At 39.8% G+C, this 18794-nt stretch overlaps 1 protein-coding gene across 6 annotated transcripts; it reads left to right on the plus strand.

Annotated features, from left to right (window-relative positions):
• The first annotated feature begins 5918 nt into the window (after positions 1-5918).
• Positions 5919-18312, plus strand: il23r (interleukin 23 receptor). 6 transcript variants are annotated; one of them, XM_061240054.1, is made up of 17 exons: positions 5919-5955; positions 6332-6456; positions 7979-8061; positions 8299-8580; positions 8908-9031; positions 9141-9301; positions 9383-9528; positions 10081-10228; positions 10435-10517; positions 12760-12955; positions 13551-13736; positions 13907-14005; positions 14154-14300; positions 15321-15464; positions 15973-16060; positions 16398-16488; positions 16824-18312. In XM_061240054.1, the coding sequence occupies exons 3-17, from the start codon at positions 7998-8000 to the stop codon at positions 17415-17417; spliced, it is 2553 nt and encodes an 850-aa protein (XP_061096038.1). In that variant the 5' UTR covers positions 5919-5955; positions 6332-6456; positions 7979-7997; the 3' UTR covers positions 17418-18312. The 6 variants fall into 6 exon arrangements, with proteins under 6 accessions (XP_061096038.1, XP_061096043.1, XP_061096037.1 ...); XM_061240059.1 differs by having other exon boundaries at positions 6332-6444; positions 8398-8580; XM_061240053.1 differs by having other exon boundaries at positions 5923-5955; positions 6350-6456.
• Positions 18313-18794: the final 482 nt, after the last annotated feature.

The raw sequence follows: 18794 nt of genomic DNA on the forward strand, positions 1-18794 counted from the left end.
TGCACATTTCTTGCTTTTCATAGAACCTGAGCTCCGTTTTCCTTGCCAGGAGACTTCACAGAGTTCTGTTCAGCCCTTCTAGAGGAGTCTTCTAAAGCAACCCCTGCAACATTCATTCATCATCCATTATCTTAACCCGCTTATCCTGAACAGGGTCGCAGGGGGGCTGGAGCCTATCCCAGCATACATTGGGCGAAAGGCAGGAATACACCCTTGACAGGTCGCCAGTCCATCGTTCCCTGCAACATCTTAAATTTTAGGTTAATGTGATTGTATTTAATTGTCTCCCTCATAATGTGTGCAAGAGAGCATTAGTTTGGGTGACGGCACTTTTTAAAATTAATTATGTAATGTAATGTAATTAAATTGTACAGTGTGTATGTGTGTGTGTATATATATATATATATATATATACACACATACTTTATATTTATATATTTTATATATATTTATATTATATATATTTAAAAGAAAAGATAATGCTGACATTTTACTATATTAAATATATTTGAATGAATAATTATATTGTTTAATATTTTCTTAAATGTAAATTACCAGTCACAGACTTTGAGTTTAGATTCCTCCAACTTGGATTTCTGGTTGTAGGAAACCATTTTTGAAAGGAATTAGGAATTTAAAGGGAAACAATCATATGACCGGTACAGCTTGAATGACTTTTCTTTGCAATGAAGATTTACTTCAGCAGTTTCTGTGACAATACCTACAGTATGTACCCAGACATGACCTTTTATCCTGTGCTACTATTATGCAAAAACACACAAAGATATAAATTAGTAATAACCTCCTGAGACCCAGAAAAAATGTTTTTTTTTGTATTTGATCAAATTTGTTTAGCATTTTGAAATTATACTGCACAAATATTGGGGTATTAGGCAGGCATGCTAATAATTTGTATATATATATATATCTGTCTGTAGTTTGTACAGGGGGCTTCTATGAATGGCCTTTGAGATGGGCCACGTTTAACCCTCTGCTCCTGCATATTCTGCAAAACATTCCTCGGAATAAAACGATGACTTAACATTTAAAATAGCCTATACGTTATATTACAAAAATGTAATATGAAATAGAAGCTATTCACATTGTAATACGTTTTTTTTGTAAAGGAAAAATAAATGCACGTGTACAGTATAAATATAGGTGCGGTTATTTTAATGGGTCATTTTGGATGATGATGAGCCTATTAATTATCATTCACGATCATATTATGTGAAAATAAAGTTCTCGTCATGTTCCGTTTTGTAAAGTCAGCCAGACAATTTTTTGTTTGTATACCACTCCAGATTCTTCAGTATTTAGTAGTTTGCGCGATATCAAGTGAGGATGGAGAAAGCGGTGAGCAAGATGGGGAAGTTGGTCTGCTTGTTCAGCCTGTTCGTGACTGGAAGACGCCTGATATTTTGGGCTGATCTACCATCTCTCCTTACAATGCGAGATCAATTTTCTAATTTGATAAATTGGATTTGCCTACTCAAACTAGCTGCTAGTCGACTGATAAATTCCGAGACACAGACGTGCAAAAGTCATGGTTTCGCAACAGCATGATAACTATTATCTTACTAACTACCGACATATTATTTGACAGGTTATGCTGGTATTGTATGGTGTTAAGATTAATAATTCTATTTCACCACGAAGTTGGTCGCATTTGACAACGATTGAATTACACACTGCGGAATATTATTTTCAACCAGCAGATTCCGCTGTTTGACGTCACTTTTTTTTTTTTTATCCAACGTTAGTTAAGGCGGGGCCATCACTCTCTCGTCTGTGGTTCTTTTTTTATGCTGACATTGTTGACATGTTATGCTTCTCCACATCTATATTATGTTGAGTGGTAGGAAGTATAGATACTGGTTTGGTCTACTACAGTTTTCATTAGAGAAATAACTGGCCAGCTGTAGTGTCATTGCATAAAAGGGGCATTGTGGGCAGATACCACAATATCGCAGAATGGCCTGCGACTGTGAGGAGCACACAAGCTTTTGTTTTTATTATAAGAGGCCCATGTCTCTTTAGGTTGTTATTCTCATAAAAGCTTACTCTCTAAAAAGGAACATTTTGATATGATTCTGCTCTACAATTTTCAAGATATCTGACTGGTTTATATTGTGGACGCGAAAGCTACCCTGTGGTGATATTGATGTATGGCACCTTTGAAATGTGGGAGTACACTTGCTCTTTAAAAAAAGTACTCCGAGCACCAGCCTGGGAGACCTTTTCAATTCAATTCAATTCAATTTTATTTGTATAGCGCTTTGGGCCTTTGTTGCAAAGCAGCTTTACAGAGAAACCGCTCCCCAAGAGTACACCTAGGGCAACAGTGGCAAGAAAGCAATGGTTTTAAACAGAAAACCAGATTAAATAAAAGTACATAAATGTCCAATGACTTGAAGCAGAGATGAGGTTGAGGGATGGCAGGAACACCAATGGGTGGCACTGTCAGGCTAGGGGACAGCCTTGGTGCTACAGCTGAATCAGCAGTGGCAGGAGGGAGTTGTACGGCTGGTCTTGGGCTGGAGCTCCGTGCACAGGAAAAGTTGGGCTAGCGCTCCAGGCAGGTGCCCAGAGTGGGGAGAAGAGGAAAGTAACATTGTTAAGGGGTCCAGATAGTAATTGGTCAATCACAGCAACAACACAGAGATGACTTTTGTTTCCTGCTTCTTGCTTAAGTCTTAAGGGGGGGCTTGAGGTCACATTCAGAAATGACACTCAGATTGTTGGTTAATTTACTTCCTACTTGATATTTTACTTATGTTGGATGAAGAAAAAAAATCTAAAATAACATTTTAAAATAACACACTCTGTCTTTTGTTGCTCTCGATCCAGAAGGTGCACAGAGGCGGATGGAGGGAGTCTATTTTCTATCTGGTTGAGCTGGCATAGCTGGACTTTACAGCAGAGGAAACAAGTGGAGAGTGTGTCCAATAGAGATCTGCAGTTGTTTAGTTGTCACTTTGCACTATATGATGTGTTTGCTGTGTTGTTGGAACTTTTGAGTCCCTAAATTCAGGTCAACAGACCACATTACCTTGATCTCTTGGTTGAAGACTGTGGTGAAATGTTAACTAGCTGTACATAACATTCTGAAAGCACATCAAAGAGCCCATGAATAAGTTTCCCACAGTAGAAGCTCTTAGAAACCTGACATTCCCTTTCTGTCATGAAAGTCACATGAAGTAATACATTAGTTGTGTAACACACTATTAATCTTATTATTTATATTTATTATTTTGCCATTGCTCATTTTATTGTGCAAAATGTTGAGAGATTGATTCATTGTTTTAATCCATTGGAAAGTAAAAAAGATGTCAGAAAGAAGAATGAATCTTTTTTTTGTTGAGAAAAATACAAGATGTTTTCTTCTCATCTCAGTAGTTAATAAAATATAATTGCAAGTGCGCTTGTGCAGCTTCAACCACATCAAATCAGGGTTGACCTCTAAATAAACTAACTGACTGGCTTTTTCCGAGCAGCGGAAGCTGGGAGATAGACTTCAAAGACATGCATTTATTACCAATCACACCTATATACAGGGATTGGACAGAATAATGGAAACATCAGACAACATATGAATATGAAATGATTAAGAAGGAGTATGGCCACATTTACATTACATTAATGGTATTTGGCAGACGCTCTTATTCAGAGCGACGTACAGTTGATTAGACTAAGCAGGAGACAATCCTCAAGGGCCCAATGGCTGTGCGGATCGTGGCTACACCAGGGATCGAACCACCGACAGGTCCCAATCATGTACCTGAACCACTACACTACAGGCCACCCTTCACCTTCATAACAGCTCTAATACTTCTTGAAATGTTGTCTACAAGTTCTGAACTGTCTGTATCGGGGCACTGGGCCACTCTTCAAAAATGAAAGCTCTTGAATTTGTGTTGCAGTGTGTATAGGGGCGTTATCATCATGGAAAATTGGGAAACCGTGAAGGAATAGTGCTTAGACCGTGGGGTGCATCTGGCCATTTTACAATTATACAGAGCAATAATTGGACCTCAGGACTCCCATTAGATAGTCGCTGATCCACCACCAGTTGCCAGCAGATATTGTGTATCCTTATTGAAGGATCTTTTGCTTTCTCCAAACATAAACCCATTCAGATCTATAAAAAACTCTTCAAACCATATTATGTTCTCCATTGCACAGGGTCTAGGTTTCTGCTCCTTATGCTTGGTCATGTATCGATGTTTCAGGCTAGGGTACTAACAGTTTCTGTATGACTCCATAAATTCTAGCTACTTGAAGCTCATGACATATAGTTTCTTGTTGAGACTTGGTCACAGAGGTATTGGCTCAATTCTTTGGTAATTTTCAGGCTGTACGTTTGTGGCGTTTAGCAACCATCTGTCCTCGTCAGTGAGCTTTGGCTTGTGATTCTCTTTTGCTAATGCAGCTTGTTCTTATTTGGGATATTTTCCACATTGTTCTCCTTGCCACATTAAATAGTTTCACAGCTATTTTGCCTTATCCCCCCCAAACAATTTGTCAACATGCCTCACGACTACAATGCTGAGTCCTGACGCAACCACTCTTCTACCTATTGATCAGTGTTTTGTACTCATCAAATTACCAATGCCAAAAAACATTAATTTCAATCTCAAACTTCATTTCTGCCCCACAAATCAACGTGATATTGACCTGATGACCTCCACGGCCGACATTGATTAGAGGTCCATTATGTCAAACAAAAAATTTGATGGAATGCACCTATCATCCAGACACCGACTATTTCACATTTTTGGAATGCTTTTCATGTGGTGATTCTGTTATTATGAACATATTTGTGTTGGTGCCAGGGCGGCACGGATGGTGCAGTGGGTAGCACTGCCGCCTCACAGCAAAGAGGTCCTGGGTTCGAATCCCCCTGCGACTCTCTTCAGGATAAGCGGGTTAAGATGATGGATGGGCGTTGGTGCCATTAACAATAGACATGTTTTTATATTAATTATAAAAAGAATTCTGGTATATTTTAACACCTATGGAAATCATTCCCATCATTTTGCCATGCCACCTTTTTATTTTACAGTGTATAAAGATTAATGTGAAAACTTGCTGTGAAAATCTGATTTTATTTTGTAAATATGGAGCAAATTAAAGGACCTCAAACAAAATAATGAAGAATGACAGAAAGCCACTATGATTTAAACTGGCCATGATTCACAAGCATTAGAGATAATTCACAGAATAAGCTATACAAGATTACATGAACATGTAGCAGTGGCTAGGTAAACTAGCACGGCAATAGTGGTTGTGACGGAAAGTATACAATAAGCCTGACTTTGGGGACACATTGTGGCACACTGATGACAAAATGGATGTAATAATAATTCTGATACAAAATGGGAATGTGTGGAATGTGGAGCCAGAATCTTTTTGCAAATGTTACACATTTTTCAAATATCTCTGAGAAGAATATATTACCAAAATATAATTCAAATGACTTAATTCTTCAAGTGTCACTATTTTATACAGGATTAATTATATCAAAACATTGGATATATTGGCCCTGGCAAGAGGACTACAGGACCTGAATGGATTTGATATTGTCAGATGATTTGTGGTTCATCTGAATTCTCACTGTGGTTGTAATTTCTCTGGAGTATAAAGAGGTGTGATTTACACTTGTGGTGGAGCTGAACTGAACTTAACACAGACTTCACATCATCATCAACTCTCAACAAAGTCTAAATGAAATGGATCTAATCTGAAATATGCATGACATTTAGAATACTTCCTGTGAGGAACGCACAGATTTGGGTCACAAAAATAGCTTTCTTCAACGTGTTTGAAGTGGTAAGACCTCCCCTTGCCGAGAACGGAGAGGGAAATTGGGGCAGGTTTTAAGTGCTACCTCCTCCAACACCACAATCACATGCAGGCTGGCCGATGAGAGAAGCACATGGGATAAAAAGGAAAGTAAGTGTCTCGATCAAAGTTACTCTCTCTCTCTCTGTCAATTCTATTATAAAAGCTACACAGATTAATTTTAACTTCTACACCAACAATTATGATGTTCCATTTGTTTCCAGCACTTAGAAGTTAATGTAACCACACACAAAAAACTATATATTTTTGTGTGTGGGGGTTATGTGAATTTCAGTCTGTTGCTTCACCAGTGTTCAGAGTAAAAAGGTTATAGTGGAACCTTTGTAGGGGCTTTCCATGGGAATATCCCATCTGTACATCCTTCAGTAATTCCCAGGTTTAATCACCTGGATGCATCCAGTTATATTTAGTGACATTTTTGCTGTGTTGTACTGTTAGAGAACTTAACTATTGCTTAAATTTACAGCAGTGTTTTAAACTCTAGGGTGAAGTGCTTTCCTGTAGGGAGTATGCTGCAATCCAGATGTGTTTTAGGCAGAGAACATGTGAGAACATGACAGTTGGACTGCAAGACAAATGGTAGCCAGAACGGTAACATTTCTATTCACAAATGTTACCCCCTTTGGTACAAATGTTTAAAGTTTGGATAATGTGTTAGAGGAAATGGAATATAGGAATCTACTGCTGTACCCCTGAATAAGGTGTTTTTGTAAAATGACATGTCATACTAATAAATTCCCTTAAATTGACATTTTAAATGGTTTCACATTTCTAATTGTAAACTGCCGATTATGGCAAAAGTCTAGTGGGCTGAGCTAACAAAACCACTATGACGGAGAAGGTTCCTATTAATCTGGGCCACTTAAGATTTTACATGTGCAGAAAGACCACAAATATAGGTCAGTACATTTTGAGCGTTGAATAGAAGTCTCAAAAATGAAAATGAATTACTGGCTGGTGACAAGCTTTATTAATTTATCTAGCAATACATAACACTTGAGTGCTTGAGCCAGTTTTGTTGAAGCATGCATGCATAAGTGTGAAGATTAACAAAGGAATATTTCAACAAACAACCAAACAAACAAAAAATGCAAATATAAATTTTAAATGATCATGAGTTTTCCCGAACAAACATTCTCTTCAAACACAATTGTTAGACAGACTCTTAAGGGAACTTTTTTTGTGTGTTCCTGCTCAAGTTCCTGCTCAAGCTGTTTATAACTCAATACATTCAAGTAATTAATATAATATATATGAATTCAACTATATACAATATTTATATAACTCACAGCTACAGCGATTTTGATTCATCCTGCTCGTTTCATTGTTATACGTTATCTAATCAAAATTGGTTTAGGTGCAGGAAGTGCAGCCATGACGATTGAACCTATTCTCCGCAATGCCGGGGTGGCAATGTGTTGGCCTTATTTAAACAGTTATACAGGTGCAGAAATGCATTTTATTAATAATTCTATGAGATCATTTGATTAAAAACAGCATTTAATAGGATTCAAATAATTCAATATCAATGTGACATTATCATGTTCAATTTAATTTAATACACTGCCAAATTCAAATACAGTTTTTATTTTATGAGTAGCCTATATATTTGTACAATATTTGCATGAAAAAGCATAAACTACGAGGCCTCACTTTTTACTGCACTTTTTAGGCCATTGCTCTCAGCCATATGCATTTAACCTCAATAAAGCACAGAGTATAAGCAACAGTTGTTATTTAGACAACACAAATAATACATTTCACTTCATATACATTATGTGCAAACCTACATCCCTGATTCAGCAAATTAGTAAAGTAATCATATTATATATAATATATAATAAAAACCAGCATACACTGAGACTGAGACCACTGTTTTAGGCTATTGTACGCTGTTGTTGTAAGCATGCATCAAAAGCGCATGCGCATTGTGTGGACTTCCAGTGCCAGGGCTCTCCATTTGTATGATTGTTAAAAACAAAACAAAAAACAAAGCTACGTTTTTTTTAAAGAATTATAGATCACAAATGCTAAAGTAATTAAATTAAGTTTTAAGCCAAAACTTGATGGGGTGTCTTCATAAATACTTTCTCTGTTATGTGTCAACTTCAAGGAGCTCTCAAGCAACTGAGATGGATTTCTACAGGAAAATATGGGAGGTAGTGTTTGTCTACCTTCTCTGCTGGACAATTGGATGTAAGTGGGAATTCTTTGTTTATTTTTGTTATTCTTCTGAAGGGAGTACAGGCAACAATTATGTAGGGATTTGATTGCTATCTTAATTGCATACACAATAAAACTTTATGAAATGTGCATACTACGTGCAGTCATAATCATATTTCATCATCTTAATGTAGCTGCAGTGTCTGAATAATTTCAGTCTTGATCATATTAACCTAATGCAGTATGGTTCCATTGCGGTCCTTGATCTAGGCTCCATGCAGATAATTTGCAGTGGAGTCCTTCAGGTGGAGCCTGGTCCTGTAGTTCACATGGGCTCTGAGCTGACCGTCCTCTGCCGCTCATACGCAGAGCACTGCGGCAGGACCTTCTCCATTTTTCTGAACCGCCAGCTCCAGCACCCCCTAGAGGAGATCAACTGCTCCACAGTGCGGCTGCGTCTGGCTAATGTCGTGCCCAATGCCCATCTGATCTGCACAGTGAGCCAGGACCGAACGCACCAGACCGTGTGTGGAACGAACCTCCAGCCTGGCTGTACGTCATCTATCATCCTCAGTAATAACTGCTCACAACCTGTAGGCTTCATAGTCACTATTATGTTGTTATGATGGAAATGGCAGGAGATAAACTTTATTGACTAGAATTGACAGAGTAGATATATAAATCAATGTATAACAATATATAAGTCAATGATGACAATAGTATTAGCTATGTGAGCTAAAGCTTAAATTGACTTAGGGAGTATGAAAATGATAGGATGCAGCATGGTATTTCTTCATTCTTATTGATGTGACTAGTGTAATGTTTTGGCATGGCGCACAGCCCATGAGAGTAGGGATCGTAAGCGGCCTATCTTCACAGTTCCTCCCGAGATGCCCACCGGTTTGAGATGTTTTGCACGGAGGGATTCAGAAAATATCAGCTGCACTTGGGACAAAGGAAGGGAAACACACCTACCGACCAGATACATCGCCACATTTAAATTGTGAGCATTTCTATATGTCTGCATTCAGTTCTTCTGAAGTTTGCCTTCCCCTTTCCTCTCTGTTGGGCTTCGGTTACAATATGCAACTATTCTGCTGCTTTACCAATAGCAAAAATGGGACCCAATCTGTCCATCAACTGAACGACAGTGAGAGCTCTTTCTGCGTACCATGGTCCCTGTTTGATGCAGATGTGGAGTACAGCGTGAGAGCTCAGAATGACCTGGGAGAAGCCCTGTCCGATGCCATCCCACTGTCAGCCAGAGATATAGGTCCGTTCCCACAGCACAAATGTCTGTTTTCTTTCCAGCACTGCATAGAGTGTGCATAAAGGTCTTTACTTGTCTCTACAGTTATCCCCAACACCCCTAAAATAATTACGGTGGAGTTTGGGAATCACTCCCGGACAGCCACATTGCACTGGAACATTTCAGAATCATCAAGGGAATGGAGAGTCAAAATCAGAATTGGAGATAACAGAAAACACAGAGAATTCTGGGTAAGCCAAACCACAACAGGTTTTTTTTCATTTTTTATTATCAGTCAAACATTTATTTTATGAAAGTGAAACTTATTTAAAATCTTTTGACAAAATGCTATTTTAGACAAAGGGAATACACTTTAAAATTATTGTTTTATTGATTAAATGAAAAACATTATCACACATCCATGTTAACCTTCTTGAAAAAGTAATTGCCCCCTTAAACTGAATAGCTGGTTTCACCACCTTTAGCAGCAATGATTGCACCCAAACACTTCCTATAAATTAATATCCGTCTTTCACTTCGCTTTAGAGGAATTCCAAGCCACTCTACTACTTTAATAAAGACAAATTTTCAGGTTCTTCCACAATCTCTATTTGTGGCAAGTCAGCACTTTGACTTACACCACGCCAAAACTTTCATTTAGATTTTTAAGGCAATTAGGTGTGGACTTGCTTTTGTGTTTTAGATTATTGTCATGTTACGGCTCAGCTGGAGGATTGATACACAAGGCTAATAATAATATATGAACCTATGTCAATGTGCGACTGATGGGATTGTGTTTTCAGGGGACTGAACTTAGACAAGGTCTGGTGATGCTGGAAGACCTCAGACCCCTGCCCTGGTATGAGTTCCAGATTCAAGCCTGCTCCGTAGACAAAAAGCCAAAATGCAGCCAGTGGAGCCAACCTGTACAGTGCACAAGTCCAAGAACAGGTAGGGAATAATTGTACCGTATGTTAAGTATGTTTCTGTGCCACCTTTCCATGCCACCTATTTGACGGAATAATACAATTAAACTTTTTAAAATAAAATGATCAAAGTGACAAACATTTAATGTGTCAGTATTTCTCCCTTGTGATTAGTAGCAGTGACACAAAAATGTATAGTAACGTTTTATCAATTTCCTCACCTTTTTCCAGCACCTACTAAAAAACTAGATGTCTGGCGAATACTCAGAGGCATTGAAGAGAATGGAACACAGAAAGTGACAGTACTGTGGAAGGTATCCTTAAGAACCCGCTAAAGACATCCCCACAGGCATTACTTTTTGTCAGCCTCTATCATAAATAGTTTAAATAGTTATGTTCATCTTGAAGTTCAAAACTTTAGTAAGGGTGGCTTGGGGCAGCAGGGAGGGAACAGGAGAGGATGTGTAGAAGTGTCTTTGTTTAAATGCTAGAAGTATAAGAATACATTTTGGTTTTGTTGTTTGCTTGTTTTTATTGTTTGTTGATAGTTTAATATAGTTAATTTCTTTAAGAAAAATGAAATGATGAGCCTTATTGCCATCTAACCTTTTCATTTTTATGTTTATTAGCATTGGCCAATAGATTACACTGGACTGTTCTAGAAGACATAACCCTAATAATACTATGAACAATATTGAGTGGCATCCTACCAATAATAAATTTCACTATATAAAATATACTGTCACTTAACTGCCATTGTTGTGTGTAATGACTCACTACAGATAAAAGCGATTGGAGAGTGCACTCTAGTGGTGAAAAAAACACCTGTGATTTCTTTTTTTACATTTGCATAAAATTGGAAGGCAATACTGTTAATGTTTAAATAGTGTAACGTGATATTATTTAACATCCCAAATACAGAAATACTTATGTATATACACTGCTCAAAAATTTTTTGAAAACACTTAATCATCACAGTGTAACACCAAGTCAGTTAAACTTCAGAGATATCAATATGTCCATTGCAATTCCATTGCACCACAACAGGTGCAATGGAGATGCAAAAGCAAGACAACCCCCAAAAAGGTAATGGTGTTGCATGTGGTGGCCACAGACAATCACTCTCTCCTTATCCATCCTGACTGATTCTTCTCTAGTTTTGTGTTCTGCTAATGTCCTTGTCACTACTGGTAGCATGAGGCGGTACCTGCAGCCCAATCATGTTGCACAGGTAGTCCAGCTCCTCCATGATGGCACATCCATATGTACATTCGCAAGAAGGTTTGCTGTGTCTCCCAGCACAGTCTCAAGAGCATGGATGAGATACCAGGAGACCGGCTGTTACACAAGGAGAGCTGGACAGGGCCGTAGAAGGGCATCGACCCAGCAGCAGGACCGGTATCTGCTCCTTTGTGCGAGAAGGAACAGGAGGAGCACTACCAGAGCCCTACAAAATGACCTCCAGCAGGCTACTGGTGTTCATGTTTCTGACCAAACTGTCAGAAACAGACTCCATGAGGGTGGCATGAGGGCCTGACGTCCTCTAGTGGGACCTGTGCTCACAGCCCAGCACCGTGCAGCTCGATTGGCATTTGAGAGACCAGCAGAATTGGCTGGTCCACCATTGGCGCCTTGTTCTCTTCACAGATGAGAGCAGGTCCACACTGAGCACATGTGACAGGCGTGAAAGAGTCTGGAGACACCGTGGTGAATGTTATGCTGTCCGTAACATCATCCAGCATGACCGGTTTGGCAGTGAGTCAGTGATGGTCTGGGGAGGCATACACAGGACCTCACACAGACCTCCATGTCATAGCCAACGGTACCCTGACTGCTGTTAGATACCGGGATTAAATCCTCAGAGTGATTGTCAAACCTTACTCTGGTGCAGTGGGCCCTGGGTTCCTCCTGGTGCAGGACAATGCGGGTGTGTAGGCAGTTCCTGGATGAGGAAGGCATTGATGCCATTGACTGGCCCTCATGTTCCCCTGACCTAAATCCAATTGAGCACCTATGGGACGTTATGTATCGGTGCATCTGACGCCGCCAAGTACCGACACAGAGCTCACTGATGCCCTGATCCAGGTCTGGGAGGAGATCCCCCAGGACATCATCCGCCGACTCATCAGGAACATGCCCAGACATTGTTGGGAGTGCGTACAGGCATGCGGGGGCCATATACACAACTGAGTCACATTATAAGTTGCCGTGATAAAATTCACACAAGTTGGATCAACCTGTGATTTCAATTTTTTACTTTGATTTTCGGTGTGATATTGAATCCAGCCCTCAATGGGTTGATTTTGGTTTCCTTTGACCATTGTTACGTCATTTTGTTCTCAACAAATGATACAATGTATCAGTAAAAATTTTCAACTTGAATATACCGTTTATCAAGATCTGATGTGTCCCTTAAGTGTTTCCTTAATTTTTTTGAGCACTGTAGTTTCAAATGTGATGTGAGAACTGTACAGTAATTCATTAATGTGTCTGTGGATCTCAATGTGAGAAATCCAAAAGAAATCAATCACTAACATTTCATGTTTTGTTGTATAGCCTGAAAACTACAGAGATGTGATGGTGGGTCATGAGCTTGTTTACTGGGCGCGAGGTCAGAGGCTGGTGGTCACCTGTGGTCCCAATGTGACAGAGAAAACACTCCACGTGTCACCTGATGTGACCCGAATCTTCATCTATGCGGTCACGTCCATGGGACAGTCCCCTCCTGCCACTCTGCACATCTCAAAAGCAGGTATGGGTTTCATTGCTGACGTGGAAAAAAAGTGCTACCATCCGCATTAGCTACTTGCGCAGTGAGCTGCATAAGCAGTCTAGATCCCTCACCTAGTCGTATGGGAGAAGGACAGTGTCTAGGAGGGGCTAATCCCAGTTCTGGCTCCCAAAAGTTATAGTCAAGAATGTTTTCCAGCATTCTATGTTTTCCAGTATTCCTGGAATGGACTGCCAAGAACACATGGATGTATGAATAATAAAATGGCAATTGAATGAACGGGTTTGGTGGGAAGGATAGAGCAATGGTTTGACAAGCTTTCAGTTTTGTGAATGGTAAATGGTTGGCATTTATATAGCACCTTTATCCAAAGCGCTGTACAATTGATGCTTCTAGTTCACCCATTCATACACACATTCACACACCAACGGCAATTGGTTGCCATGCAAGGCACCATCCAGCTAGTCAGGAGCATTTTTGGGGGTTAGGTGTCTTGTTCGGGGACACTTTGACACAGCACAACTGGCAACCCTCCGACTGCCAGACGACTGCTCTTACCGTCTGAGCCAGTGTTGGCCCTTTTTTGTGGTCGTGATATGTACTGTGATTCGCCCAGAAGGCCTCGCCGTGCCTCACGTGAGAGATCTGGCTCCAGCAGATGAAGGCAGTCTTCTCCTGACCTGGGATTTGTTCCACCATGAGAACAAATCAGCACTCGGCTATGTTGTCCAGTGGCAGAGTCACTCTAAGGAAATACAATGGAAGAGACTAGCTGCTGATGATAGCTTCACCCACATTGAAGGTAGAGACAACTTCCTGAAAACATAATGCAACTGACCTAATTCCCGTAGCTTCAGAAAACATTTTAGTCATGTGATACATATGCATGCATTCATCAAGCAGGCAACTACTCACGCATCCTGTCTGAATGTGTAATCAAGAGTGTTTTAAAAATAAAATGACTTATTTCAGGTTTGGAACCAGGAGTCAGATTTAACATATCCTTGTATGCAATGACGTCAATGGGCATATCTGATCCTGCCATTCGCCAAGCCTATTCTAGAGAAGAGAGTAAGTTCAATGTTTATTTGTCACATTGTTTTATAGTGGAGACTGAAACTGTATAAGTGTATCAGTGCCTCAAAGTATTGCCTCAAAACAGCGGACTATGCCTCTCACATCAATATATTCACTTTGTGTTTAATATTACCTGTTTTAGAGCCACTTGCTGGACCCAAGGTGTCATTGCTGAATATTGAGGCTGCCCGTATACTAATCCAGTGGGAAGAGCTTAGCCTGGACCAGCAGAGAGGTTTCATCACAAACTACACCGTCTATATGAGGAAACGCAACACAGGACAACAATGTGAGAAAATGCCTGCCTGTGTGCGTGTGTGTGTGTGTGTGCGCCTGTGTGTGTGTGCGTGTGTGTGTGTGTTTGTGTGTGTGTGTGCGTGCGTGCGTGCACTTACTCATACATGGTAAACCTTAGTCTCTGAATTCTTGTCTGCTACTTGTGCTTTATTACACATACAAAGCCACAGACCAACATGAGGGTTTTTTTTTTTTTTACTGCTTACTGAAAGCTTTGTCATTTCCAGTAAGTCAGTTCTCCAAATGATCAGGGTGAACATAATAAGAATCATGCCACTAGGTGGCTCTTATTCAGCATGGTGATACTCACTACAGCACTCTCTAGTCTATGTAAATTGTATGGAAAACTTCAAACTTAGTGCTGGTCTTAGTTTGGTAACAAAACAACATCTCTGTGACACTAGTCCCACATTTGTAACACTTGTTGGACAATTACATTAATGTGTCAGAAAGCATTAGATATTAACCTGTATCTTACAGTGAAGTTAGTATAATGAATTAACAGGCAATAATCCATGTGGTGGATCATTTGAAAGGTATCTTCCACAATACACACATCAGCTTAGGCATGCTACATCCCAGAAAAATGTGTATTCAGCCAATTTAGTTCAAAATTGCATTGCTTGAATAGAACAAATTGTGCTACAGAAGCTTGAAACAGCAGTGACTTCATCTTCAGTCGTGCACAAAGCTGTGGCAAGTGAGGCAAGCTAAAATTAATCATCTGCTGTGCAAACAACAGGAAGGAGAGTCAAAAGCGGAAGATATGTGGCTACATGCGCTCTCTCAAAACTGAAAACAGCTGCATGCTTTTAACATGCCTCCTGTTCATGCTTACTTTACAGTATGAACAAACATGCTCATGTAAAAATATAACATGGCTAGAACCTTCCACCCATCCAACCTTCATTGCATTTATGTGTATATTTTCCTTATATTTACTCATTTTGCCCGTAACTTACTAGCACAATGTTGATTAGAAGTGAAATCTAAGTTGTTGACCTTTTCTCAGTGACCCTGGCAGGCTCTTTGTCCAGGCAAATGTGGCTAAACCACCTGGACACACCCTTTGACCTTCACATCTCTGCCTCCAACTCTGCTGGGGAGGGCCCCCTGGGGAAGAAGGTCTTCTGCCAGCTCCAAGCCTCCCCAAAAGGTCAACAGCATCTTTCAGCCACTACTTGCCACTCAATGCTCTACTTTTTTAATTTCATTTATATGTTTATATTTATTTGTCCTTTTTATCCTTTTTTTGGGGAAGGTCAAGTCACAGGGGCTTCATGCTTTGATGGGCTTAGGCTTCATGCATGCTTCATGACTCCAGTTCAGGTTTCCTTTCTGTTGGTGTTTCATTTTATAAGCCAAGGTTTAGATCAAAGCTATGCTTTTCATAAAATCATGGGAGCAACAAACATGTTTGCTTGCTGAAATGTGAAATTAATAAAATCACTCCTTTTTCAGTGCAGTGTCTGAAACAATTTATGTTGCCCACCTAAAATATCAGTCAATTGTACGGACTAGTATTTGGAGCACTATCTCTGCAATTTAATCCTGAGTTAAGTTAAGACATGTTTCAGAGCTATGCGCGAATGCATACATACAACTTGTATTGGTTGTGTTATGTGCTATTGGTTTTCTGCAATAATGTTTCTACACTCCTCTAGATTGGTCTGACGTTAGGCAAGGCCTTGTGATTGCTATCCCTCTGGTGATTCTTGCTAACTTGATGTGCTTGGATTGTGTCCGGAGAAGGTAACAAATAACAAATAAAAACAGTGTTTCTGAATTAAACTAAACAGCACATATTTGTCTCTGCACTGCATCTCATTGACAACTAGAGACCAAAGAATGACCATGCAACCCAAATGATGCTAGAATTCTAAGCGGTAACAGTCATTCAATATTATTTTTAGTTTGCAACCATATATGCATTATCATGGTCAACAACTATAGATCTGTCATTAAAGCAGAATCCACTTGTTATCGCTGCTGTAACCTCATTGATCTGTGTTTGTTTGACTGTCCTTAAAGCACCTCAGTTTTCTATTTAACCACACTGATACTTACGCTGTACAATGTCTTTTTTCAGGATTACAAGGACATGTACAATGGTTGGACCCCAGTGGTTGTTTGAGAACTTCCCCAAAGTTGAAAACAGCACAGCCACCAAACTACTGCAGGTAAACAACCATGTTCAAGTGATAGAGAGTTCCAGGTTGTAGTAGATTTCTAAATGCCAATGCAGAACTTGTTAAAATGTATGTTACATTTACTGCTCAATCACTTGTCTCAATCAACTTATCCCTTGTTATGGGTATGCAGTTTGTTGTACGTCGCTCTGGATAAGAGCATCTGCCAAATGCCAATATTGTAATGTAATGTAATGTAATGTCAATCATTTGGAACACAGAATTCAATAAAACTAAAAAAATTAGGATTTTCTGAACCAGGTTTTCCTTCAGAAGCACACTGCTTTCACTCCTGCAAAAACCTGTGACACTTTTTCTTCCCTCAGGAGAAGGAAAGAAGTGACTCTGAGTCTTCTTGGAGGTATATGTATGATGATCCCCCCATTACTCCAGTGGAGATCATCCCATCAGAGACGACAGACTGGCACCCCTCCGATGTGGGGATCAAGAGTGCAGATGTTGGTATGGGAAGGCAGGTGCTACAGGAGAAACCAGAGACCAGTGTGCTTCTGGAAGAAGAACATGCATACAAGCCACAGATCACCAGTACAGCTCAAGAGGAGTTCCCAGAGGAGGAGGATAATCCGTGGGTGACTCCCTTGCACACAGGGGTCAGTCTAATCCCGGGCGAGGAGCACACAATCTACAGCCCGGATGTGTCCGGGCTCCTGAGAGACTGGCTCTCTGACCTCACTCAGGATAGATCGGGGGCCAGTTTGAACACCACGGGAGGCATCCACTTCAAAGGCACACCCCAGATTGTCCTCACCACTGGGTCCTGGCTGGAGGAAGGGCTGACAGGGCTGGGGGACCGCGCTGAGAACATTCACCTGGGGCAGAACCTACTGCCAGACCAGCTGGTCAGCTGCCTGAGAAGTCCTGCTACTGAGCTGTCTCCTATCACCTTCCTCAGGGAATGACCCTGCATGTTACACGATACATGTAGCGAGGAGTGTGTGTGAGTATGTGAGTGTGTGTGAGAGTGGGAGAGTGTGTGTGTGTGTATGCCTGCGGGTGTGTATGTGCATGTGAGTGAGACGGGGAATAATGCCATAGACAGCAAGCTTGCCATGTATGAGCAAGAACAACCGCTGGAAACACTGGTGAAACATACTTCTCAAGGATGGCTTTTTGGCACTTTAAATGCATCATTTTGCAAATTAGCATTATTGATATTTCAAATACGAAACAAGGATGGTTAAAAGGTTTTTTTTTGTGGATATTTTAAAAGGTTTTTGTTCACGAAGTGAACATACTATTACCTTGGTTCATATTAATTTGTTTATGGTCTGTGGTATTTGTGCTCAATGGCCCAAAACAGCAAGCAACTGTGTTAAGGAGTGCAATGTAGACTTCTGTTTCACCTGCACACTAAAGCCATTTTCATAACGTCCTAAGGACTGTTTCTCCTTTCCTTTCAAAACTAAAGTTGAAGTCAGTGTGGGTTCAAATAATTTGGCTCACTAAATATGTTACATTTAATATGTCTAAATCAAGATAATGCAATGTGTTTTATTTGCTTTCATTATGTGTAATCTCTCAAAATAAGTACATAGGTGTAGTTATCCCTTTAACCAACTCAAAACCCAACAATTGGAGATTTTGGGCCATATTAGATTATGGAGATGAGACTGAGGTTTGTTTGTCACTGTATTTCCACTGTATTTCCATAAACGCTGAAAATGGTCATATGAAGGGGAAATTACACAACATATAAGTGTACATATGTAATGATGCAATTCATGTGAAATTCAAACTGTCTGTAATTTTATTTCCGCAGTTTGAGCTTAAAATAAAAGTGGTCTAAAAAATTAATTTCAGCATTCAGAAAAGCTGCATATTCAACAGTGTTCAGTTAACATGGGGCTGGTCAGGCAAAAGGCCTTCATCAGTGAAATTATATCCTGTAAATGTAAGTAAAATGTTACCACAAGTGCTCAAGTTCATTACAGAGGAATTGAAAGTGGAGCTCCCGGAAAATGTAGATTTTGTCAATGGAAAAGAAAGAGAAAGTAAATGGGAATGTCCCTTCCAATGATCTCTGATTGAAATGAATTTGCACAGCCTACAGAATAAAGTTGACTAACTACAATACTTCATTTAGACTTTGCCATTGGTTAGTAGCTATTCATGTGTTTCTACAACAAAAAATATCAATTTATAGATGCTTCAATTTGCAACAAAAACGTGCTAATTCCAATTGTCTTTTCAATTGGCATACATGAGCTTGTCTAAAATACGGTAGTACAAAATACACAATATAGCTTACTATTAATTGTAAATAACCACAAGATCAA

This window comes from Conger conger, chromosome 4, assembly GCF_963514075.1.
Source record: "Conger conger chromosome 4, fConCon1.1, whole genome shotgun sequence".
In the NCBI taxonomy this organism is placed as follows: Eukaryota; Metazoa; Chordata; class Actinopteri; order Anguilliformes; family Congridae; genus Conger; species Conger conger.